This window comes from Lissotriton vulgaris, chromosome 6 (assembly GCF_964263255.1).
Source record: "Lissotriton vulgaris chromosome 6, aLisVul1.2, whole genome shotgun sequence".
In the NCBI taxonomy this organism is placed as follows: Eukaryota; Metazoa; Chordata; class Amphibia; order Caudata; family Salamandridae; genus Lissotriton; species Lissotriton vulgaris.
This window is the reverse complement of record NC_141694.1, coordinates 602,548,812-602,573,381: the sequence shown is the minus strand read 5'-3', so window position 1 is coordinate 602,573,381 and position 24,570 is coordinate 602,548,812. Positions and strand designations below refer to the sequence as shown.

At 49.5% G+C, this 24,570-nt stretch overlaps 1 protein-coding gene across 2 annotated transcripts in view; it reads right to left on the bottom strand.

The window, feature by feature from the left end:
- The window catches only part of PNISR (PNN interacting serine and arginine rich protein), a 272,254-nt gene that overhangs the window by 228,364 nt on the left and 19,320 nt on the right, over positions 1-24,570 (bottom strand). The window contains exon 2 of one of the 2 annotated variants that reach the window (XM_086926623.1): positions 9,096-9,191. In XM_086926623.1, coding sequence (XP_086782749.1) covers positions 9,096-9,183 — 88 coding nt within the window. In that variant the 5' untranslated portion in view covers positions 9,184-9,191. Of the gene's footprint in view, positions 1-9,095; positions 9,197-24,570 lie in introns of both variants that reach the window. The other variant, XM_086926624.1, reaches the window with a different exon arrangement.

Here is a 24,570-nt window from a genome sequence, read left to right as displayed (position 1 = left end):
GTCGGGCGCCAGGGGTTGCTGGTCACGCATTGACCTTTGGATAGTTCCGCCGGATGTCCTATCTTGGACTGAGGACGCCACCCACATGGCACGTACGTTATCCGATCACGCCCCGGTTTGTCTGCTACTGCGTTACCCGGACTTCCAGCGTCGCGCATTTACCTGGCGGCTCCCTTCCGGAGCTCTTCGAGACACTGTTTTCTGCGACGAAATCCAAACTGCCGCTGTTTACTATTTCGATCTTAATGTCGGTTCCATTGACTCGGCATCTATTTTATGGGTGGGGTTCAAGGCATACATCTGAGGTGAATGTATTTCAAAACAGGCTGGCTTCTTTCGGGGCATTCGCTCCACCCGCACTAGGCTTGATGGAGAGATCCGGGATCTGGATGCCTCCATTGCAAACGGGGCCGTACCAGACGCACTGGCGCTTTTGCGTCAAAAGCACTCGGAATTTTCAGAGGAGGCCGGCCGCGAACTCTCTTTTCTGGGCAGGGAGGGTCGTGCTCGCCGCTTTGGGGAGGGCGATCGTCCCGGACGCACCCTGGCCAACTTGCTGCCTCCGCGGAGGGCCTCTTCCTACGTAACTGCCCTTGCTGATGGCGGTCCGGACTGTACCACTTCTCCCGAGGAGATAAAATCCTGCTTCCTTGACTTTTACTCCTGGTTGTATTCTGCCGCTACCCCCCCATCTCTTCGGAAGACTTCGACCAATACTTTGCATCTATCGCAGTGGTGTGGCTGGCGGACTACCACTGCAAATTCCTTGACGAGCCCTTCTTGAAAGAGGAAATTTTGGTGGCCATAAATAGCTTACAATGTGACAAAGCGCCCGGCCTGGACGGCCTTACGGCCGTTTTTTATAAACAATATGCTCCCACTCTCATACCTCACCTCGCGGCCATCTATAATGCGTCCTTTGACACTGGAACATTTCCGCCATAGCTCCGCGAGGCTTCACTTACGCTGCTCCTTAAACCGGACAAGCCTGCGGATCGGTGAGATTCCTACCGCCCCCTCTCCCTTATTAACATGGATAATAAAATTTTTGCTAAGCTACTCGCCTCCCGCATCCTCCTCCTGATGCCGACCATCGCCCTCCCCGACCAGTCTGGCTTTATTCCAGGTAGGGAGACGTCTCACAATCTTCGCACCATCTTTTCAGTTCTGCATCAAATCAACCCCGACCTTCCGGCCGTTGCCGCGCTGCTCGATGCCACCAAGGCGTTCGACACGTTGGAATGGCCTTTCCTCTTCTATGTCCTTGAGCGCATGGGTTTTAGTGAGCACTGCCTGAGAAACATTAAATTGCTCTATACAGACACACTCGCCCGGCTTCGTATCAATGGCCAAATCACGGACCATATTCCCATATTGCGTGGCACGCGACAGGGTTGCCCCCTGTCGCCCATGCTGTTCGCCATTGCCATGGAGCCGCTGGCTGCCCGTCTCAGTCAGCACCACACCCATAGGGACATCGGCTTCTCGTCCCGTTCCCTCATGGTCTCCATGTACGCGGACAATGTGACCCTCTACGTTCGTCACACTCAGAACAACCTCAGCCCTCTGGTGCGCGAGGTCATTCGGTGTGGCAGACTATCAGGGGTTCAAATCAATTGGAATAAGTCCATACTTTTTCCTCAGACGGATGCCACCCTCCCTTTTTCGCCGGACTATCCCTTTGAGTGGGCATCTGGTCCAACCCACTACCTCGGCATCTGGCTAAGCCGAGACCCGGATGACCTATGTAGATCCAACTTTGGCTGTGCGGTGGATTGGTTGGAGTCTAAGATTCCCCAGTGGACTCGGCTGCCCCTCTCACTCTCTGGCGGCGTTGCCATTGCAAAGATGGTGGTCCTACCCAAATTCCTTTATTTGTTTTCCAATATTCCTATTCCTCTGACTGCTTATTTTTTCCGTAGATTGCGCTCTGTCATGGTATCTTTAATCTGGGCGGGGCGACAACCCAGGATCGCTTATGAGATTTTGAACCTGCCATGTCCGCCGGTGGCCTGGGAGCGCCTGATCTCCGCCTTTACGCCCAGGCTGGTATTCTGCACTTCTGGCTGCATCCCAACCCCTACCAGCCTCACGTGGCGGTGGAGGCTGATGTCGCCATCCCTTGGTCCCTCTCTGCGGCGCTCTTAGCTCCTGCGGTGCACCCTCGCACCGAGGGTAACACGGTGGAGACGCTACGGTGGGCATGGTCTTCTTTGCGCAAGTTGGCTGGTCTTACTCTCCTTTCGGCGGGCACTATGCCCATTACCAACCACCCGGATTTTCCTTCACTTCAGTCCTCCTGTATGTCTCGGCAAGCCGCGTCAGGAGGCCTTAAAACTGTGGCCGATCTTTACCCCAATGATTCTTTTCATTCGCTCCCGGCGACGCCATCTTTAATGGACACGCTTTTATATTACCAGTTGCGGGCCACCTGTCGAACGCTGCATTCCACTTTTCCTCGGCCTCCCCCCACTCTACCCGCTTTGGACTTACTGTACACCTCCACTTCCCCACGCAAGCTTGTGACCAGATTGTATGCCTCTGCTCTCTCGTCTTCGTCGGCTTCTACGACGCGAGCGCGCGAAGCTTGGAGTGCCGACCTGGGTCCGTACATCTCGGACGCGGACTGGCTCTACTGCTGCAATCAAACTATTAAACTTTCCCCGAACTACCGGCTCTGTTTAATTCACTTTAAATTTCTACACTATCGCACTCCTCAACATCTTCACCGCCTGGGGCTAGTCCCGGATGATTGCTGCGTTCGATGCTCCGCTCCTGCTGCGGATTTTGCTCACTTGGCGTGGCTCTGCCCCCGGGTGCAGGCATTCTGGCTTGGGGTTTGTTTCGCGATTTCCAACATGGTCGGCGCTGACATCTCCCCGGACCCCCTTCTTTGTCTACTCGGCTTTGTCAAGCCTTGTTCTGATGTGTCACGCCGGCTGATTTCGATGCTCCTGGTGCTCGCCAAGCGCCGGGTGGCTATGTGCTGGGGCCGCCGGCACGCACCCATGGTTTCTGTCTGGTTGGAGGATGCATCCCGCTGCCAATTATTGGTATCTGAATTTTGGGACCTGATGCCGGCTAGGTCGCGCCCGGTTGACATCTGGGGTCCACTGGTTGCCTATCTTCAGTCCCGCAACCACCCCCGGGGAGCCCGGGTCCCCGGCCCCTCCTGCCGCACTGCCTCGGCCGATCGGTAGACGCCTTGGTCAGGGACGCCTTGCCTGGGAGCCGCCCCTACCCTGTCCCATTGCTCACCTGGCTGGCCCTGGAAACCGCTGCGTACCCCCCTCTGCTTCCGCCACTGCCTCTCCCGCGCTCCCTGCCGGTCTTTGCGCCCGTGACGGCCGCCGGTGTAGTTTGCCTGAGACCCCCTGCTCCGCGCCCTCCTTGCCCGTCCCCCTCCCCCCTTTTTATTTTCCCTGCCCCCGAGTCAGGTCCTTACCCCGGTTTCGTATTCAGAGATGGTTGTTACTCCGACACCGTGATTCTGTTGCAGGTGTCGCCACTCTGCGCCGAGTGCCCTTTACCGCTGATAGCTTTTCTTCTTGACACTGTATTGACCCGAGATTTGTATTTCTGCACTGCACCGTGTATTGATGATCTCTGGATTGATTGTATTGATGTTTTGCACTTTTTGTCAATAAAATTTAAAAAATAAAAAAAATAAAGAGTCAGGCTTGGGAAGCATTAACTTGTTTTCCTACTGAAATTAGGGATGACAGTGAGTGCAAATGTTGTTAATCACTGCTATGTTAGGCTTATATAACACTGCTTTCACCACTTCAAAATCAGAGTGCTGCTTGCTTCTGAGAAGACATCACAAGACTGTTCGTTTGGAAACATTTCAATTTTTCTTGAGGAGTAGGGATTATTTGACTCTTGATGCCACATGCAACTCTGACTCTGAAAAGCCACTCTTATTGTCAGAAGAGCTGTCCTTTGCAGGCCGACAAGCTAAGGGAGTATTTTACCATGTCCTAAGTTACAAATATCTTATTACCTGGGAAATTAGAAATGGCATCCTTAGTTAAACAGTTGTTCCCAAATTCTTTAGCATCAAACCCAGATATTGGGGCTGTTTTCTGCTGGCGAAGAGTCTATGGCAAAGCTTACTCCTGTCAAGCATTGTTTCCCAGGGACTTGTACTGAAGAAAGGATATCTGGGCCACCAGTAATATGGGCCCAAGATGACCCAGGACCTCTTTAGAAGATGCCTACAATCTTTGGGCTCTTCTAATACTTCATTAATACCTCTACATTGGTAGGCCTTCACATCTCCAGAATTACATGAAGGTGACAACTCTATTAAGGGTCAGTATATCATAAACATACATCCCAACAGTAAGTATATAATAGATATATAGGTTACAACAAAGGCAAATCTTCATATGACTTCACCTCACCCCAGAGTCCTTAAGAATTCTCCAATGGGAGTGATTCTGAGTGCCCTATAACCATAGTCTCTTTAGAGTGGTAGCAGATAGTTGCCGACATCAAAGTAGTTGTATGTTTCTAGCTTGCCTATAGATTACATTATTGGCAGTGAACAGGTGAGAAGGGAACTATGAGTCAAAGCATCTAGGTTACTCCACTGCAGGGATGTGAGGGTTCTGGTCATACAGTTAATGTATAGGAACCTAAGAGGAAAATAAAGGAAGGAAGTGTGTGCTACATGCAGTGGGAAGACCAGTGGGCCAGGTGTGGCAGGAGAGGGTCCAATGGCTGGTGTTGGTGAGGCCACTTCTGTCTTAGATGTGCTGCCTGCACTGTCAGCGAAACAGGAAAAAGGACACCTATACCAAGCATATCGCTTGATGTAGATTGTGGTCACAATGGAAGCACTATACTTCCGGGCAAGTGTTTAGAACCTGACCTGAAGGGCTAGTCTTGTCACTCCTAAAATGGTAGAAGTGTCAGAGGAAGGAGTGTGCCTATAGTATGGTGATGTAACCCTTGAAGCATTAGAAAGCCTACGATGCCACTGCAAGGCTCCTAAGTGGCTTTAGATTAGGAGAGTTTATCCAAAGAATGGAATGTCAGGCATTGCCTACCAGGAGTGAGCTGCACATTTTCAGGGTGTTTTGTGTGGCCCTGGTGATGGTAGGCACTAGGGGAGTCTTACACCTTGAGAAGTCCGAGTCTGGCTGGAAGGTTTCACATTGGGATTTTTTGGTTCAATGTTGAGTGTCCTGAAAGAGCTTGGGCTGTATACACATAAGCCCCAGGGACCAATAGGTGACTTATGTCGGTAAGAACACTTCGCTCCTGGAGTCTGTGTTTATGCACGAGGCGCCTTGATAGCGGCATATAGAATGTTGGCGCACCATTTATCACCAGTGTGATGTGCAAATAGCACAGAGCGGAAAAATATAGGAATGCCTGTAATTATGTTGATGAGCAAAAACGTGTAACGGGTAGGTTGTGATAGGAAGGATAATGCTGCCGGGTTTGTTTCAGAAGGCCCTGCGAGGTGGCGCTGAGGCGCTATTTGAGACATAGAGTGTGCACTACTTATGGGGAGGTGGAACTCGGCGACTAATGTGTTTTGCAGCGCTGATCAGGAAGGGATTTCACACCACTACGTGAGTCTGAAACCCTCCGCGGAGCACCTGGAGCTGCCGTTTGTCAACAGCCGCACACCGTGAGATTTTTGTTAATGGGAATTTGCCTCGAGCTATTCAAAATCCATTTGACAGCTAGAATAATACATTAACATATCACATTATTCTCAGAAGCGAACCTCTCTCCCACGCGTGTGTGCACACTGAGGGCAGTGGTGAGCAGGCAGCGTGTCGAGGTACAGCCAGAGTCACAATCCGTGCCAGTCTTAGATTGCTAACGCGAGGCCGGTGAACCGAAGGGGTGCTGCTTGTTACAGCAGGTGACACAAGACAAACTGTCTCGGTGCTCGCCTGCCGGTCACTCACTCGACTGCAGTGACACACTGTATATGACACAGGGGAGCTCTTGTCAAAAGGACACATCTTCTGGTAGCAGTCACTCCTGCACCTCACCTCATGGCACGACTTAGTTCTATTTTCAACCAGGCACACCTGTCCCAGGGACTTGGAGAGCAGGAGGTTGTAACGCGACACACGTGAAAAACGGACACACAGGACTGTGTCCACGAGGCACCTGACATCCTGATCCTAACCAGTGAACACCTTCATTAGGAGACTAGGACATGCTGCTGCGTGTTACTGCACCGGTGACCCTCGACAACAGAGAGGTAAATGAGAGGTCGCAGGGTGCCTCCACCAAGCACGACAGTCGTGCCGGGATACCTGCCCAGACCCCTGCGCAGGCAGAACAAAACGTGCATGAAGGTATGTGCACTGTCCGGTCCCGGCGCACATCAAAATGGTTACCAGGCATATCTGACTCCTACCATTGTTCTTTTCCTTGCACCCTGACACCAAGCAGAGCATCCCCCCCTTCCAAGCGAGGCCTTCACCATTTCGAAGTTAAAGTGTTTTTAGTGCAAGGCGACGCACATATCCATTCAAACTCACCCCATAAAGTGAGCAACCCCAACATTCCCACTATGCGGAAGTGGGATCCGCTCTCTGTGGCTTTGCAGAAGGTACAAGTTTGTGCTGCTAGACTAATGACACGTTGCTTTCGAAGAGGACGTCTGGGAGCATTGCTGCTGTGAGCGAGCAGATTTATACTGCGGCTTCTAAGCGTTATCTAAAAGTATAACAGTGCGGCACAAATGCAACGGAGTACTCATTAGATATGAAAGTGTACGTGCCTACTGCACACGCTATTAGAAAGCAGGCAACGCCAGCTGCCATTGTAAAGTGTGGCTGGATGGATGGATTTCTGGATACCGTGGCCATGAAAAATAAATGTGGCCTGATAACATATGGTACTTAAAGCAACTGTACTAATAAGATACATCTCTTACTACGGTGCAAAGGTCTAATTATTACCACATTACAGCTAAATTGACAAAAGAAATAGACTATTTGCTGCATCACAGGTTACATATATCAATTCCTATACAAAGGCAACGTCTCTTCTTAGAGTCACAATGCCTCTTGGTTAGGATTTTACCTTACTACACATGCTTAAACCTTTGCATCCTGTTTTGGTTAAGTGACTATAGTTAAATAAGTATATAAGAAAAAGATTGCCACAGCCTTAATCATATATAGAGATGTGTGGGGTAAAATATGTTGTTTATTGCTAGCTTTAAGTGAAAGGGGGCACTTCATGACCCCCGGGAGGCTTTGCCCTTGGAGTGGTGATTCGTGGGCCCCCTGCCCACAGCAACGGGGCTAACAAACAGCATGTTATACATGCCTATCTATTACATCACTGTAATGACCCCATTGACAGTTGTTGGGGTAGTCAAATAATGTCAGTGCTCAATGAGCCTTTGTCCCACAGCACCTGCTGCTCTAATGGTAACTACGCCCCTGCTCAGTGGGGCCACATTATGTCGGTAGGAGTCATACTGAGAATTAGGTGTCTGCGTGGGTCGTCTCAGGAAAGGGTATGTGGGTTGCTGTGTGGGGACGGCGCACGTACCTGCCCGTTTACCGGTTTAGTACTAAGATGATGGTTTCCTTTGTGCGCTTTTACTTGTGATCTAAAATGGATGCATGTGGTCACCGCTCACCCAGTATACCTGTAATCAGGCGCTGGAGCCCCATTTTCTCCAGAGTCCACGCACAGCACTTATCTACATGAAATGCACATTAAATACCGATTTAATATCTCGAATTCGTGCTTAGCAAGTGTTTGAGCTATGGCGTCAATAGCATTTCGACCAGAAAGAGACTGCCTTAGATTTGACCAAGTACAACCTGAATATCAAACACCCCCCTCTCACTTTCCTTCGAGATGTCTTTAAATATTTGGATCCAGGTCAGACCCCTGAAAAACAGACTCTCCGGTTTCTGATGGAAGGATCGTTACTCATTGTTGGAGTCTCAGCGCAACAGAGCATTTTAGAAAAGATGTCTAGGCGCGTGACCACTGCTCTTTTCGTTGAAATAGTTATATGTAGAAGGTCAAAGACTTCGCCTTAGGAAGCAGCTTGCAGACACATCTCCATTTTCTAATTCGAAGGAAGCAACCACAGGTCCATCCACTACTTACTACTTGTTAAGGCTGAAAATAAACGCACCTGTACTATTAAGTCGTTTAATAGGAGTGCTGTCATTTTACATATTGCCAGTAGATGGCAGGGAAGAGCAATGTAAAAGCCACTGCTCACTACTAACTTCAGGTAAAGTATGTCTACAATTATCACAGGCGCGATAATTGAAAACATATGGCCTTTGGTGCGCGTCTCAGACACCAATAGGCCATGGGCAGAGCTACGCGACCGCCCTTGGTCTTTTGCGCATTCTGTTAAAAAAGTACCCGCACGCAAAGCCCAATTAAAATGGACCTTGGAAATGCACATGCACGAGCTGTGTGGAATGTCAAGGTCCATTTTTAAAACCCTGAGAAAAAGACTCTGGCTGCGCGAACACTGCTGTGCAGTGTACGCTAGGCCGAGACATAAAAACCTACAAGGGTGGAGGCAAAGATTTACTGGTGGCAGGCAGGGAGGGTGGGGGGAAATTAATTCTGACTGCAAGGAGGGTGGCAGCAAAGCAACACTGACGGCAGGAAGGGTTGGTGGGGGCAAAGCAGAACAATGCAGGGAGAGTGGGAGGGCGAAGCAACAACGTGTGCAAGCACAAGAACTCTAATGGAATGCTGCAACCAAAATTAAAAAGTAGCTCTTTAAATCGAGCAGTGGAAGGAAACCTTGCAAGGAAGCAATACTTGGGCCATGCTCCATGGGATGGATAAACAAAAAGAAGAAGTGAAGCCAACACGTTCTGACCAATGAGAAGCAAGTAAATTAGAGCGACAATGAAGCCAAACAACAATAAGCACTGGGGTCTCTAACACCCTTACAATTAAACAGAATCTTCTACAAAATGCATGCGTTGTCAAAGGTAGAACTTACAAACCCAGAGAGAGTTATCAATGGATGTACCCCTTGAGGTTTCTAAAAAAAATTTACATTAGCCACAAAATATGACAAGCTTACATGTAGGTGTCATTATGGCTTGTTATCTACTTACTTGGGTCCTGTTGATGCTGGAAGGTTTGCATCCACTGTTGCTGGTTTAAAGGCCATTGCTGCCAAGGCTGTCCACTCTGATCCCACATGGTTTCTTCTGTCCTAAATAAAATATGAAAAATAATGTTCTTCTTTATTTTTAAATTGTATTAGTGAGTAGAAAATATGTGCAAAATCACAGAGTAAATATTGCATAGAACAGACATTTTGGGTGGAAACTTTATAATCGATGTGAAATTTATTTGTTATGGGAATGATGAACAAGCATTAGAAATGCAATAGGTCTCGCAGCATTAGAGTTAGTGCTTTTAGAATTGTTAATGGTTTTTTTTGTAAATCTTTAGCATGAGGTTGAGGGTGACTGAGGGTGAGTGAGGGTGAGGGGTTGAGGGTGAGTGAGGGTGAGGCTGAGGGGTTGAGGGTGAGGGTGAGTGAGGGTGAGTGAGGGGTTGAGGGTGAGGGGTTGAGGGTGGGTGAGGGGTTGAGGGTGGGTGAGGGGTTGAAGGTGAGTGAGGATGAGGGATATGAGGGTGAGTGAGGGTGAGGGTGAGGGTGGGTGAGGGGTTGAAGGTGAGTGAGGATGAGGGATATGAGGGTGAGTGAGGGTGAGGGTGAGTGAGGGTGAGTGAGGGTGGGTGAGGGTGAGTGGGGGTGAGTGTGGGTGAGTGTGGGTGAGGGGTTGAGGGTGAGTGAGGGTGAGGGGTTGAGGGTGAGTGAGGGTGAGGGGTTGAGGGTGAATGAGGGTGAGGGAGGGTGAGGGTGAGGGGTTGAGGGTGAGGGGTTGAGGGTGAGTGGGGGTGAGTGAGGGTGAGGGGTTGAGGGTGAGTGAGGGTGAAGGTGGGTGAGGGTGAGTGAGTGTGAGTGAGGGTGAGTGTGGGTGAGTGTGGGTGAGTGTGGGTGAGGGATTGAGGGTGAGGGGTTGAGGGTGAGGGGTTGAGGGTGGGTGAGGGGTTGAGGGTGAGTGAGGGTGAGGGGTTGAGGGTGAGTGAGGGTGAGGGGTTGAGGGTGAGTGAGGGTGAGGGGTTGAGGGTGAGTGAGGGTGAGGGGTTGAGGGTGAGTGAGGATGAGGGGTTGAGTGAGGGTGAGTGTGAGTGAGGGTGAGGGTGGGTGAGGGTGAGTGAAGGTGGGTGAGGGTGAGGGGTTGAGGGTGATTGAGGGTGAGGCGTTGAGGGTGAGTGAGGGTGAGGGGTTGAGGGTGAGTGAAGGTGAGGGTGAGTGAGGGTGAGGGTGAGTGAGGGTGAGGGGTTGAGGGTGAGTGAGGGTGAGGGGTTGAGGGTGAGTGAGGGTGAGGGGTTGAGGGTGAGTGAGGATGAGTGAGAGTGAGGGTGAGTGAGGGGTTGAGGGTGAGGGGTTGAGGGTGAGTGAGGGTGAGGGGTTGAGGGTGAGTGAGGGTGAGGTGTTGAGGGTGAGTGAGGGTGAGGTGTTGAGGGTGAGTGAGGGTGAGGGTGAGGGGTTGAGGGTGAGTGAGGGTGAGGGTAGGTGAGGGGTTGAGGGTGAGTGAGGGTGAGGGTGAGTGAGGGGTTGAGGGTGAGTGAGGGTGAGGGTGAGTGAGGGGTTGAGGGTGAGTGAGGGTGAGGGTGAGTGTGGGTGAGGGTCAGTGTGGGTGAGGGTGAGTGTGGGTGAGGGTGAGGGTGAGTGAGGGGTTGAGGGTGAGTGAGGGGTTGAGGGTGAGTGAGGGTGAGTGAGGGTGAGTGAGGGTGAGGGTGAGTGAGGGTGAGGGGTTGAGGGTGAGTGAGGGTGAGTGTGGGTGAGGGTGAGGGTGAGTGAGCTACATCTAATGACTTCAGAGGACTGCTTACAGACTGTTTAAATTACAACCACTGTCGATAGTAAGTACTATTGACCCTGATAACACCCTAATATATGTCCAAAGTCACAGTTTGGTAGGACTGGGCCAGACCAATGTATATGTTTCTATAAGTGTAGTCAGGACCATACAAGGGTTAGTTGAATAGCCTTGGCGGAAAACCCTGCTTCATTGTCTGGGAAGATTTTATTTAAATAGCTCGTTCCACATTTAGCTGTAACAACTTAGGAGAGAGCCTTCCCCACCCACATCAAGGAAGATAAAACCTGTAAACGGTGCTACCTGACGGTAGAGCCCCTTTGCAAAACAGACATCAGGCAAAGAGTTATGCTGTTACTCTTAAATAGAGTGTTATGATGGAATGCACATTGAGCCCCCCGGCCTGGGGGCGTGAGGCGGGAGGGGCTTGGCTGGGCTCCAGCGTGTGTAGGATTCCGGCTTCCCTGCACGGGGGTCTCCTCTCTGCCTGCAGCTGAGGTCACATCCTGCCCTGCCCGCCGCTCCAGACATCCATACAACTCTGCCTCCTTTGTTGTGGTGCGAGCAGAGCAGGCGCGAGAGAGGCACGGAGAAACCCTGGCACTGCCAGCTGCAAGGGGCACGGGAGCAAGATCACACGGAGAGACGCAGCGGCGCCCGGGACTGAAGGGAACGGGTCCTTGTTGTTGAGCGGAAACCGAAAGAAGAGGTACCTCTGTCGGCCCCGCGGGCTGCAGAGCACCAAGAAAGGGTGGAGGGGGCAGGGGAGGAGGGGTCCGGGGAGGAGGGAAGGGCCAGAGGGACTTGATGGGAGTGGTGGGGGGGAGGGGGTGTGTTTGATTATCTTTTTATAAAATCTTGTATCGAACTTTGAGAGGAAAAAAATAGACTTGAAACTTGTTTAAATCAATAACCCCCTTTGCACGATTTCTAGTTTTGCACAACATTCTAAACATCTGTAAGGGCCTGGTCGGACCCGCCTGCGCCCCCCCTCCCTGTGCTCGAGACCTCGGCCTGTGCCATGGAAGGAGCAGGCGGGGGGAGGTCGGAATAACAAAAGCTCACACGACAGCGTTTAAAGAGAAAAATTCCACCAAGACCCCAAACCCCCAAGGACGCCACGAGCTGCTTTATGTTTAAAGAGAAAAAAGTGGAAGTATTTCGGGAATCCGAGCTGCTGCTGGCGCATCCTTGGACTGTGTGGTCCGGGGAGGAGGGAAGGGCCAGAGGGACTTGATGGGAGTGGTGGGGGGGAGGGGGAGGGTATAGAGAGGGAGAGGAGGAGAGACAGGACAGGGGCAAGCAGCAGAGACACGGCGACACGGCGGGTAAAATAAACAAACAAGCCTTTCACCGTAACACGGCGGGCAGGGGAGGGGGCGGAGAGGGGAGAGGTGCGACACGGCAGGCAGGGGAGGAGAGTAGGAGGAGGAGGGGGGAGGAGAGTAGGGGAGGCACGGCCTAGCGGCAGGCAGGCAGGGGAGGAGAGGAGGAGGGGGGAGGAGAGTAGGGGAGGCACGGCCTAGCGGCCGTGCAATCAAGTAGTGGGGGGGCGGAGCTGGGGGAGGCTGTGAGAGAGAGTAGGCAAAGCAGGCGGCTGGGGGCATGTGCACGCGCATTTAAGCTCAATGCGCATGCGCATTGAGCTTAAATTTCTCGTGCACTGCAAGGAATCGCCACGATTCCTTGCAAGTTGGATAAAGAGTCGATGAGCCCCCATAGTCTCGCTTGCTCGATGCGCATGCGCATCGACAGGCGAGACCTAAAAACGTACTGGTAATAGTTCACCTGCAATTGTTGGTCTAACCTAGCTAACATCATTAGCAGCAAGATAACTATGCTCCACGCAAAAGCACTGGCTTCTGCAGCGCTCTTTTTGATGGTTTGGCTTGACTGCGCAGCTGTCGCCAGATAATTATGTGAGAATCGACAGGAGAGGAGTTTGGGCTAACCCACAAGTTGGGAACTAGGAGGATATGTTTTGCCTGGTCAGAAGTTGTGGGCTTCCACAAAAAAGGGCTTCCTCTCTTCAAAGCTATGATTGTTTTATATAATTTATCCATCTGTCTGAACTTGATCTGTCAGGGGCGCACACATGCCACTGTAATGGTAATAAAGTGCCTTCGATAACTAGATAATTTAACAAGCATTTACAATGCAACGGTTTCGCCTTTACAAAAGTTAGAGCTATTGGCATTGTAAATGACAATATTTTTATTTATGTGTTGGTTTTGAAAACAGATAAATAAATGGCATTGTTATTTACAATACCAATAGCATAATCTCTCGCAAATGCTAAACATACACACCCACAGAGATCCCCCCCACAGAGCCCCATCCACACACACACAGAGCCTCCCCCACACAGAGCCTCCCCCACACACCCCGGGCGCGAAGCTTGACAAACTGGAAGCCCACGGCATGGGGTTCTCTCCAGAGCCCACTCCCCAGAGTGACCCACTCTTTGGGGGAATTGTCACTTCCCCTGATCCCATTAACACTGTTGGACTACTCCAAGCACCCTGGCGCCTTATTACCTTACGATTGGAGGGCTGGCAGGAGTGAGTGATTGTGTGTGTGAGTGAGAGAGTGAGTGTGAGTGAGAGAGTGAGGGTGTGAGTGAGTGTGTGTGTGAGTGAGTATGCGAGTGAATGAGTGAGTGAGAGTGTGTCTGAGTGAGTACTTTGCACCATAGCACAACTCTAAATGAAATCACTAAAATAATGCGTTTTCTGCTTTTACACCCCACCATTCCCTTAAATAACACCCTGCAGCTTTATAGATAGGCCGGTGCAGCATAGTTTTCATTGAATCCGTTAATAGCATGAAAACGGCGATCACGCTAAAAAAGCGGTTCGAAGCCTTACTAGCGATAGAAGGCACTATCAGATAATCATAACACACTGCAGCTACCTACAGCTCCTCCAGCCTGAACGGAGTGATCTCTCCCGTATGTTTTACATAGTTCTTCATACAGCCTGCCAGATTTCTAAGCACTGTCGGCTTCTGTCAATAAGAAAAGAGGGGAAACGAGTGATTTGCCCAGGATCACCGCATTAAAGTACTTAGGCACACATGCAGAGCTCTCTGACATCTTTGTTGATCACAGTGCTCTCCGAAAAGGAGCCTCGCACCCAGCGCTTAATTTGCATATTACCGTGCTGCCAGTAAAGCAGTCTAGGCTGTCCACAGGGCTGGGAACTCTTTATTATGGTTACCCAGCAAAGACAACATTGTTTTAGCCAAAATACAATTGAACTCCCTTTGGTAGCCGCGCCGGCCGCTGCTCTCTAAGGCACGTTTGGACATCCGGCTCGTCGGAGTCTGTGAGGGGTGGGTCTAATTTTGCCTGGTGTATTTAAAATAATCAAAACAGATCTCTACCCCTTGCATACGCTACATGGCATCTGGTACGGAGAGCGTACAAGGTGACCAGATCTATGCAATATGTATGAAAGCAACGTAAGATGGAGGGAGCACCATCTCAGCAGGATCGGACAGGGTGCCGTGTCGAAGCAGCACGACAACTCCATGCACCAGCCTTCAATGCACCACTTGAGGCACAGAAGCGCCAAGCACCCCCAGCGAGCGCCGGGAAGCTGGTGCGCTTCTCTGCACTTGGGACGGCAGGCCAGGGGTGCGCAACTCACTTGGAGATCCCTCGGCGGGGTCGGGTCATCGATGACTCGGTCTCCTCTTGCCGCAATCTTCTTTGGACGAGGCTCCGGCAGCTTCTGAGAAACGACCCGGGTGACGAGTACCAATCAGGTCGCGGCTCTCTCGGCGAGCCCCCAGTGACGTCAGCGGGGTCTTCCCGACGGCATCCAACCACAGCGCGTCCTCGCTATGACGTGTCGCCGGGAGAACCAATCACTGCGCACTGGGTGGTTCAACTAAAAACCCATGGCGGTTTCACAAAAAACAACGAAAGCCTACAGCATCCATCGTACATGCCAAGGAAAACGTTACAGCGGGAAATCGAGTGAATTTTTAAAAAAAAATTTAAAGAAGCAATGATTAGCAAGCGTTCGTAGAAAACTGCAGCACCTCTTTAGTTATAGAGGAAATTATTGCACCTATGTTGTGCGATGACGCGCTTGCCTCGCTATGGAAAGACACGGACAGCGGTGGGGGAGGGGAGCGGGAAAGGAACCACTCACCTGGACTTCCTCGGCCGGCGGTCGGCCGCCAAATGGCCCAAACAAACCTCGACGAGCCAAAAAAAAAAGCCCCGCCCACCGCTGCATGACGTGGCCAAAAGAGAAAAATTCTCGGGAACGCCCCCGAATCTGGTCCGGCCTTGACGGACAGATCCGGCACCCAATGACTAGCCTGCATTTATGGAGCTAGCCAGTGGGAGCCGGGGGACGTTCCTGAAGTCCTTATTGTAATCAATGGATTTCGTCTACGCCGAAAAGCTGCGCAGAGCGCAGCCTTCGGCAGGCGAAACCCAAAAATACACTGTGTAACGGAGGCGGTTCTTGAAGGGGGTGAGGCCTCTTGCCGAGAAGTACCTAAAAGGCGTATTAGACTCCCGCCACGACCCAAAACCTCTCCTCCAAACAAAAGAAAATAAGCTTGCTGAGGCTGGTGCCGATGTCTTGGGGTGTTTTCAAACTCTTTAATGGATGTCGGCAGTTCAAAGCCTCAGAAACCGAGCTGGAAATCCACTTTCTCCAGTGGGTTTCAGTTTGTTTTCCCTCCCACCCTGTGGCATTAGCTCCTCACTGGGTGACCGTGTGAAAGGAGCCGATATTGTGTGTCACACGGTGGCACCATGTGAGTTGCCAGGTCTTCTGCTGCACAACTTTGTTAAAAGAAATTGGCGTAGCAAAAAGCTCTCCCATAGGCGAGACCTATTGGCTTCAACAATGCTTGTTCTAGAAAGCATTCTTGTTTCAGCTTGATTTAAGATGTGGTAGGCGCCTATTATTTGACCCACTGTACTGATGTTTTTCCTCAGCAATTAACACTAATCACTGTCCTTTGGTGCTAAACGGGGAGGAGGATGAGATGTGCCCTAGTGGCTGAATTGCAGTGTGTGTAGAGGCTGTGTGTACATGGCGCCTGACAACTGCCTTGTCTCTTGGGTTACTTATGGCATCTTTGTGTGGGAACGTCAAGAATGTTTTTTTAATTCATGTTATGAAACTGTCACTTCTAACAAGTGCCAATAAATACACTGATACAACCTAATATACTAAACTGAAACGGGCTGACTTGTTAAAGGAATACACTTTTAAAGCTCTTTATCATATTTTCCAGGGTTTTTGTTGCATCGTTTGCGTTCCAAATATGTTGATAGCTCGAGTTGTGCTCTGGCTCTTAGAGCCAAGTCAGAGCCCTGGCCCGGCTCTCCCCGTGTGCTCTCATTATTCATCTGCGGACTTGTACTAATAAGTACTGGCGCATACATGGCATGTACCGAACTGGCCTGTCGTGTCCATAGCAGAGCGGAACGGATGATTCACACTGATGAATGCCTGGAGGGGCTCTAGCTGTTATGGGGGAGGGTGGAGTGGGAGGGGCGAAGAGAAGCTGTACTCGCCGTTGGATGAGGAGCACACGAAATGTAGACATGAAGTAGCAGGTATCATTTGTGGTTAAATGTCGTCTATCACAATCATAAAGAGCTTCCGGGTCAAGCTGTGCTGAGTGTAGGTGTGCAAAACTCTGAGGTGACTGAACTGTATTGAGTTTTCATCCATTATCGCCGAATGTAGCATCATTGGTGTGTTGTGATGTCACAACTAATGGATAAAGGACTGTATCGCATGATGATATGATGGTATTGTGTTTGTGTGGCTGCGCCTTCTCTTTTGCTTCTAAGCGCCCGCTGATTGACAGAGGTCGCACAATCACTCAGCGAGCAGGATACCGGTGAAAGGTACTCACCCCTCACATCCTGAACACCGGCAGTCTCGAACTTACCAACATGACGAGATGACGTATCAGTCAGTCAATACGTATCAGGACTTCGTAAACCACACCAAACTATTCCCATAGAAGTTGTTTCCTACAAACGCACACCTTGAAACCATAGCTGCAGCCACTCCTGACAGGGCCTCCCTGGTTACAGTGACGCGTTGTAAAAGCCCTAAATAACATAATAAAGGAAATAACATAGCACCTACTCTGTAGGTACTAAGACACAATTCAATTTGTGAAGCACCTTACATAAATGACTGTGTAATATCATTATGGGGTGCTCCTGAAGCAGAGGGCTTGGGCGAGGTCACCCCGGCTTCAAGCAGCGATTATTCCATTAAGTCCAGACCGCAGGCCCATCTGCACCATCAGGCCTGGGTGTGTGATTCCATGGCTGTCTGTGGGGGAGGGGCTGCATTAGCACTCGGTGTGTGGTTCCATGAGGGGAGCTTCCAGGTCACTTGTCTGCATTACAGTAATGGCTGCTGAGCCTGGCTGGGTGTGTTGTTAGCGGAGACCCTCCCTTCCCCCCCAAACACAACTTACAATACAATATCAGGCCCAGGAGTTCTTGGGCCTGGGGTGTCTTCCCTGCACGGTACACTAGTGCCATTACTATGTCCCATTCGTTCTGTCTTATTTTGTATTTCCCGCCTCGTTTCTTTCATTCTGTACCTGTGTCTAGCAATCTAATGCTCTCTCTTCTCTTTATCTCTCTCTCCCTCTTCCTCCCTATTGCTCCCTCACTATTTCTCAGTCTCTTTCTCTCTCATCCTGTCCATCCTGTCGTGTCTGGCTCGGGCACTCTAGTTATTGCGCCTTCTCTCTCTTTCGCCCCTCTCAGCCTCTTTGCATCTGTCTCTGGATCCCTCTCTTCTCCATCACCCGTCTTCTCTCTCCGCCACAGTCCCCACCTAACTTGCTCTAGTTCCCTCTTCCGCCCTCCTTCTTTCATGCCTCTCCGGTCACCTCTGGCCCTCTCCCTCCTGTATCTTGCTATTTGTTTCTCTCCTCTCCCGTCTCCCTAATTAACTCTCGCTCTGTTTGTCTCTCTTACTCTGTCCCGTCTTGTTATTATTCCGTTCTCCCTATTTCTTTGCTGTCTCCAGAGTTCCCCTTCATTTTTGTCTCCCTTGTCCCTCTCGCTGGTATTGTTCCCTAATTCTCTCCCGTTCTCTGCCGGTCTTGTGTGTCGTTTCCTTCTGTTTGTTTGAATCCAGCTCTCTGCCTTTCTGACTCTCTCGCTCTGCCTGTCGCAGCCCCTGCTCCCGTTTCAGTTTTCCTGTCTCTCGGAGCTGCCACCGAGTCCCCCCGCAGCCTTCATTCATTCACTCCGCTTTCTGCTTCTTTCAATGACATCATTCCAGTTTCTCTCTTTGTTCACCCCCCAACCCTCGCCCGTGGCCCCTCCCTTCCCGAGCAATGGACCTAGATGACTTTGAGAGGGTTGAGCCCTGGGGGAGCCTCATCCTATTAGAGGGTGGTGGGGGGGGGGGGTGGACAGGAGTCTGGTCGGGGGACGGGCGAGGCGCGTTGATTTATCCAAATGTGGCGCCGGAGCCGCAGGTGTGATCCCGTTAATTACACAGAGTTTATCTTCCAAACCCGCGCAGGGGGTGTGGGGACGGAAGTGGGGAACGAGAGCGAGATGGGGCAATGTTATCGGAGGGGAAGAAAATCTGTCAGTGGAACTAGGAAGGGGACCAGGGATGGATTTTGGAAAGGGAAGGAAGAGATGGGCGGGAAAGGAGAAAGGCGGGGGGAGGAGGAGGAAGGGGGCGGCGATGGGAAAGAGCGAAAGTCAGGCTGGTGATGTGATGATACGTGGGAGAGATGAGAAGGGCTAAAGCCTAGCAGAGAGATATTTGGGGGATGATTCAGAAGGAGGATGGGTCACTGGCCCTGTATGGAGGCAGAAAGGTATGCAGAAATAGGTAGGAGACGTGGAAGGTGGGAGAGACAGTGCGGCGAGGAAGGAAGGGTATTGGGAGAATAGGGTGGAATTCATTTGGAGTGCATGGTGTCAAAGTGAAACAAGCACCTACGAGGACACGGGGGGGGGGGGGGCGGGAGAGGACACGAACGGCGGGAGAGGACACGGACGGCGGGGGGGGAGGCGGGAAACGTGCACAGGACAGCGAGGGGAGGGGGGACGGCGGGAGGAGGGACACGGAGGAAGGCAGGACAGCAGCAAGCACGGCCCGGCCGGACCAGATTCGGGGGCGTTCCCGGCTTTTGGCTGACGTAGCCAAAAGCCAAAAATTCTCGGGAACGCCCCCGAATCTGGTCCGGCCATGACGGACGCCTCTCTGTTCCAATGGCTAGCCTCCATTTATGGAGCTAGCCAATGAAACAGAGGGCGGATTCCAGAGCCACATACTGTAACTCAATAGATTTCTCCTGCGCAAAAGCTGCTTGCGCAGCTTTTTGCAGCCGAAACCTAAAAAGTGGTTTTCTCTGGCAGCAGCACAGATGGGGGTAAGAGCTTTATTAACGTACATGGATTTTTAGATTTGGCTTGACAGTGCATTCGTAAATCAAACCGATTAGCATTGCCACTGCTTGTTTAGCAGATGCTAACATTTTAAACAGGTAGTCCCAGCTTGTATTTTTTTTTTGCAAACATTTTATTCAGTTGCATAAACTCAAGTAGGATCAATACAATGGGATTTAAGAGTGTCCATCTTACTGCTGACAATATTTATCGACAATCATAGTTATTGGTGATACATTGCCATTTGCGGCTTCTGGCCGCGTATGTCCCGCTTCTCAAAGGGCAACTGTAGCCATCAAACCCATCAGAGTTCTCAGGCGACCCATGCTCTATATCCCTATGCCGGGAACTCGGCATCCCAATTGCCCGTTCCAGTCCTCACTCATAATAATCTCAGTGAACAATAAAATAACAAAACTCTCCCTCTCCTCTCCTCTCCACTCCCCCACTCAGCCCTTACCCATCCCCCTCCCTCAGGCATGTCGCTCCATCGTCTGGTACTTGGTAGAGAATAGCATCTAGTCATGCAGGGTACCAGTCTCCATAAGTCGAATAGGAAGGTATCCAAAGAGGGAGAGCCACTATATAGTACAAACATGCAGTCCCCCAAGCTACCTGCTCAGGTAGGGCAATGTTTAGTCTCAACATGTATGGGAATTAATTTACTCTCCTACATCTCGAATGAGCAATCTAGACATCAGACAGCCTCTATTGCTGCTTAGCTGGATATAAGGAGTTCTGTTTTAGAAAATATCAGGCGGCTCTTTTGCAGGTGAAAAGTTAACAGCAAAAATTGCCATGGGACAGGCAAGTAAAAGAGAAAGTTGTCCAAACAACAGTCCATGAGAGGAGCTCAAGGCCCTTAAGAGTATCTTTTTGAATACTGAATAAAAAAATAATAAATAGTATTCCATTTTCATCTGATGATAGGTAAAGGTCTCGAGAGAAGACTGGATAGAAGTGCAACACTGGCGAGTACCCATAGAGAATCCACAGAAGTGAAAGAATGGGACAAGTATTGCAAAAGAGAAGAGGTACAAAAACATAGTGCAGCAAATTCAGGTTACAATAACTATAGAACAAGCTTTTACTGACAACTCCAGCTAAATGGTGCAACTATGCATGAAAATGTTCCATATGTGCATTGCTCCAAAGTAATACACAGGAAATTAAATTGTACTAAGCATTTCATACAGAACAGAATTAGAATATCACCAGAAATAAAAAAAATCGTATACCAATAAAAGGATTGCATTATTTCAATTCAAAACAAAATTCTATTAACCACATGCGTGCGGGGGTTATTTTTGCCCTACGTGGCTATTTTCCAAAAGCCGTGTTACATGACGAGCTCAGCTCGTCATCAGCACACGACCACCGTGGCTGATGACGAGCTGAGCTCGTCATCAGCATCGAAGGGGTTAAAGGCCCGAGCCGAAGGCGAGGGACTTTAACGGAACAGCGGGACTTTAATTGCCGCATAGCCCAGCTACGAAGGGCTTTAAGGCTATTAGAACATTCTGCCACTAGAGGGCAGAATGTTCTAACAAATTAAACAAAGGGCTCTCGAAGCTCGAGGGGATATAAATCCCCTCGAACTTCGAAAAGCCTTTGTAGAACATTGGAATGTTGCTCTGCGGGCCTTTACCGGCCCGTAGAAGCAGGGAGCACTCCATTGTCTGCAATGGAGCTCCCAACATTCCAATGTTCTAATAAAAGATACATGCTTTCCTGCAAATCCAATAAAACTGTTAGGACACATAGTTCAGTCTACGAGAAAGCATACTTAGAACAACAATAAAGTTCAATATCCGTATGTGTGTAAAAGGATATCAATCCTTAAGCACAAGAGCAGTTACTTATTAGTAGAAAGAAAGGCTGTACTTGCTCACCGCAGTATTCATTTGGTACTAGAAATATGTCAAAGCAAATAAATATCTTTGAAATTTTATACTATCACTGCTGCTACCTCATCAACACATCCTCACTAGATAAGATTACAATATTCGAATCTATGCAATGGTAAAATCTCAAACATTGTAGGAATACAACTGATTTGGGAAGTGTCTACAAATATTACTAAAAGCAATTATTTTGCTAAACTTTTTGGACTAAAACCCATTGTTAATTCCTTGCATTAACAGCTGACAGACACTTGTATCACTACCAAGTACCTAAACCCCATGACAATATCAAAGTATTACCAAGGAAATATGGAAGACAAAACAGGTTAAAGACCATGCACAACATAAAACAAGCAAAACGGTAAAAGACTTACAGTTAATCTCATATTAGGAGTTCTGCATCTTCAAGACCTTTTACTGAACATACAGCAATATCCATAACACACTAAACAGACCATCCAGAATTCCGCAATTTGCACACGAAATCTGCAGTTTTGTAAAAAGGCAGAGGTTTTTTTTTTTTTACAAAAGTGCCTGCGAAATCTGGAGACATGCGATTCGATGTTCAGAAAATCATACTCTGAAAGAATGCTTTGGTTGCTTTACACCATCTCTAGCTGTCCTGTTAATTCTTTAGGTCTCGCCTGTCGATGCGCATGCGCATCGAGCAAGCGAGAGTATTGCGACTTATCCACTCTTTATCTACACTGCAAGGAATCGTGGCGATTCCTTGCAGTGCCCGTGACTTTTAAGGTCAATGCGCATGCGCATTGAGCTTATGCGCATGCGCATGGACCTTAAAAGCGCGTGCACGTCCGTCTATGTTTACCCGCTCCGCCCCCTCACGCCGTGTCGCATTTCTCCTCCCCCCTCCCCTCTCTTCCGTCCATCCGTCTTGTTTTCTTTCTCTCCTGCCTCTCCTCGCCAATGTCTTTTTTGCTTTGCTTCCCCACCATGTCCTCTGACGTGGCGATTGACTAACAGAACGCACAGCTTAGCACATGGACGAGTTTCTTCTTTAATGTGTTAGACTTTTATTTGAGAAATTTTATTCAACGCACTTCTATTATTGAGCTTTTAAATGTAACCTCACCGCGGACCATGCGGTTGTGCTATTTACATTTGAATTTCGCGTACTGCTTTTGTGTTCAAAACTCATCACTGAAACTTAAATGTGAAACTGAAACGCAACGTCTGACGTCCCAAGTATTCAACGTGCGTAGCCTTTCCTCTGTTACCTAGTTATGCCGACGCTTACAGAAGATCTCCTAGCAACGTTGATGGGCACAATAATACTGTACGTTGGTTTATGGCGCTGACACGCACAAGTTCATTTGAAATAGAGCGTGTCTACGTGTACTATTATATAACAACGCTGATGCGCACAGCAACCTTCATTTGATTATTTACGGCGCTGACAAGCACAGCTTTATTTATATGCAGCGTGTCTGCGCACAGCAACCCCGAAACTCTGCGCATTGTTACATGACAAAGCTGATGCGCACAGCAACCCAAATTGTTTATTTGCAGCGCTGACACGCACAGCTTCATTTACATACATCGTATTTTTCCTGAATGCTGTTACTTTATTATGCTGATGCGCACAGCAACCTTGATTTCCGCGAACTATTACACGACAACGCTGATGCGCACAGCCCTCTTATAGTTCATTTTCGACGCTGACACTTACAGCTTTGTTTATATACAGCGTGTCTGCGCACAGCAACCCTGATATTCCACGCTTTTTTACATGTCAATGCAGCAACCCTGAAATTTGGTTTACTGCAGTCTAACAGTTTCATTTCAATACAACCTGTATTCTATGTGCATTGATACATTATTACTCTGATGCGCACAACAACTCTGAATTTTTATTTACTGTGCTGACACTCAAAACTTCAATTGGATACTACACCATTTTTTTTCTCTGGAGTTATGTACTCTTATGTTCAATCCTTAAGCTTTTATTGTCATCAATAATCAATCATATTTAGAGCATATTACTGTTTTATATCATTGGTGTACCTTATTAGTGTTTTTCACAACAATCTACGTGCAATTTTTGTCATGCAAAACATCACTGCAGCTCCATTTTTTTTTGCAGTTTCCAGAAGATCCTCCCATCAAATGGTCTAAATGGAAAACTTTTGTTGAACGTTATGCCTGTGTATGTGGTACCTCTCTCAGTGTTGAGATGAAAACAGCTTTGCTCATGCTCTGTCTTGGTTCAGAGGGGTAAGATGTGTTTGATCATCTTCCAGATGTTCCAGACAGTGCTGCATCAAATTTAAATTAATTTGAGTTGTGTATTTATAAACTAGACGCGCACTATCTGCCCAAGGTCAGTACTATTTTAGAACGTTACCATCACCCTCACTCACCCTCAACCCCTCACTCACCCTCAACCCCTCAGTCACCCTCAACCCCTCACTCACCCTCAACCCCTCACTCACCCTCAACCCCTCACTCACCCTCAACCCCTCACTCACCCTCACTCACCCTCACTCACCCTCACTCACCCTCAACCCCTCACCCTCACCCACCCTCAACCCCTCACCCACCCTCAACCCCTCACCCTCACTCACCCTCAACCCCTCACTCACCCTCACTCACCCTCAACCCCTCACTCACCCTCACTCACCCTCAACCCCTCACTCACCCTCACTCACCCTCAACCCCTCACTCACCCTCACCCTCACTCACCCTCACCCTCAACCCCTCAGCCTCACCCTCACTCACCCTCAACCCCTCACCCTCACTCACCCTCACTCACCCTCAACCTCATGCTAAAGATTTACAAAAAAAACCATAAACAATTCTAAAAGCACTAACTCTAATGCTGCGAGACCTATTGCATTTCTAATGCTTGTTTTGGGTAGGGGACTGGGTTAGGTGAGTTTTAGAAAGTTAACTATATTAAAACTCTGCAAAATATCCAGGGCACTTTTTAGTTTGAGAGTAATGTATTCACATTCAATGAGAATAAGAGCACGCACAGTAATAACACCCTCAGATCTTGATTCTGTATGTGTGGGTGACTCCATTGCCGGGGGCTGGGGTGCAAGCAGAGGGGCTGTGGTGGGAATAGTCTCAATTTGGGGTGTAGACTGCACCTGTATGTCACATGGAGGTGGGAGCTTACACCCGCCCCCATGCCACTGATCTGCCTAGAGCAATATTTAACATGCTTATATTAGCTGTGGCAATGCACCTCCACCCTAGGGTGCCTGAGGAAGAGGTGCCATGCCTCATGGTTCCGGGAGGCAGCGGTGCACTAGCAGAGGGTGCATACATGGGCGCTAGAACATCCAAGGGAGAAATATGGCCCCAACCCACTAGGATAGGATTGGAGCTGTGCTTCTGT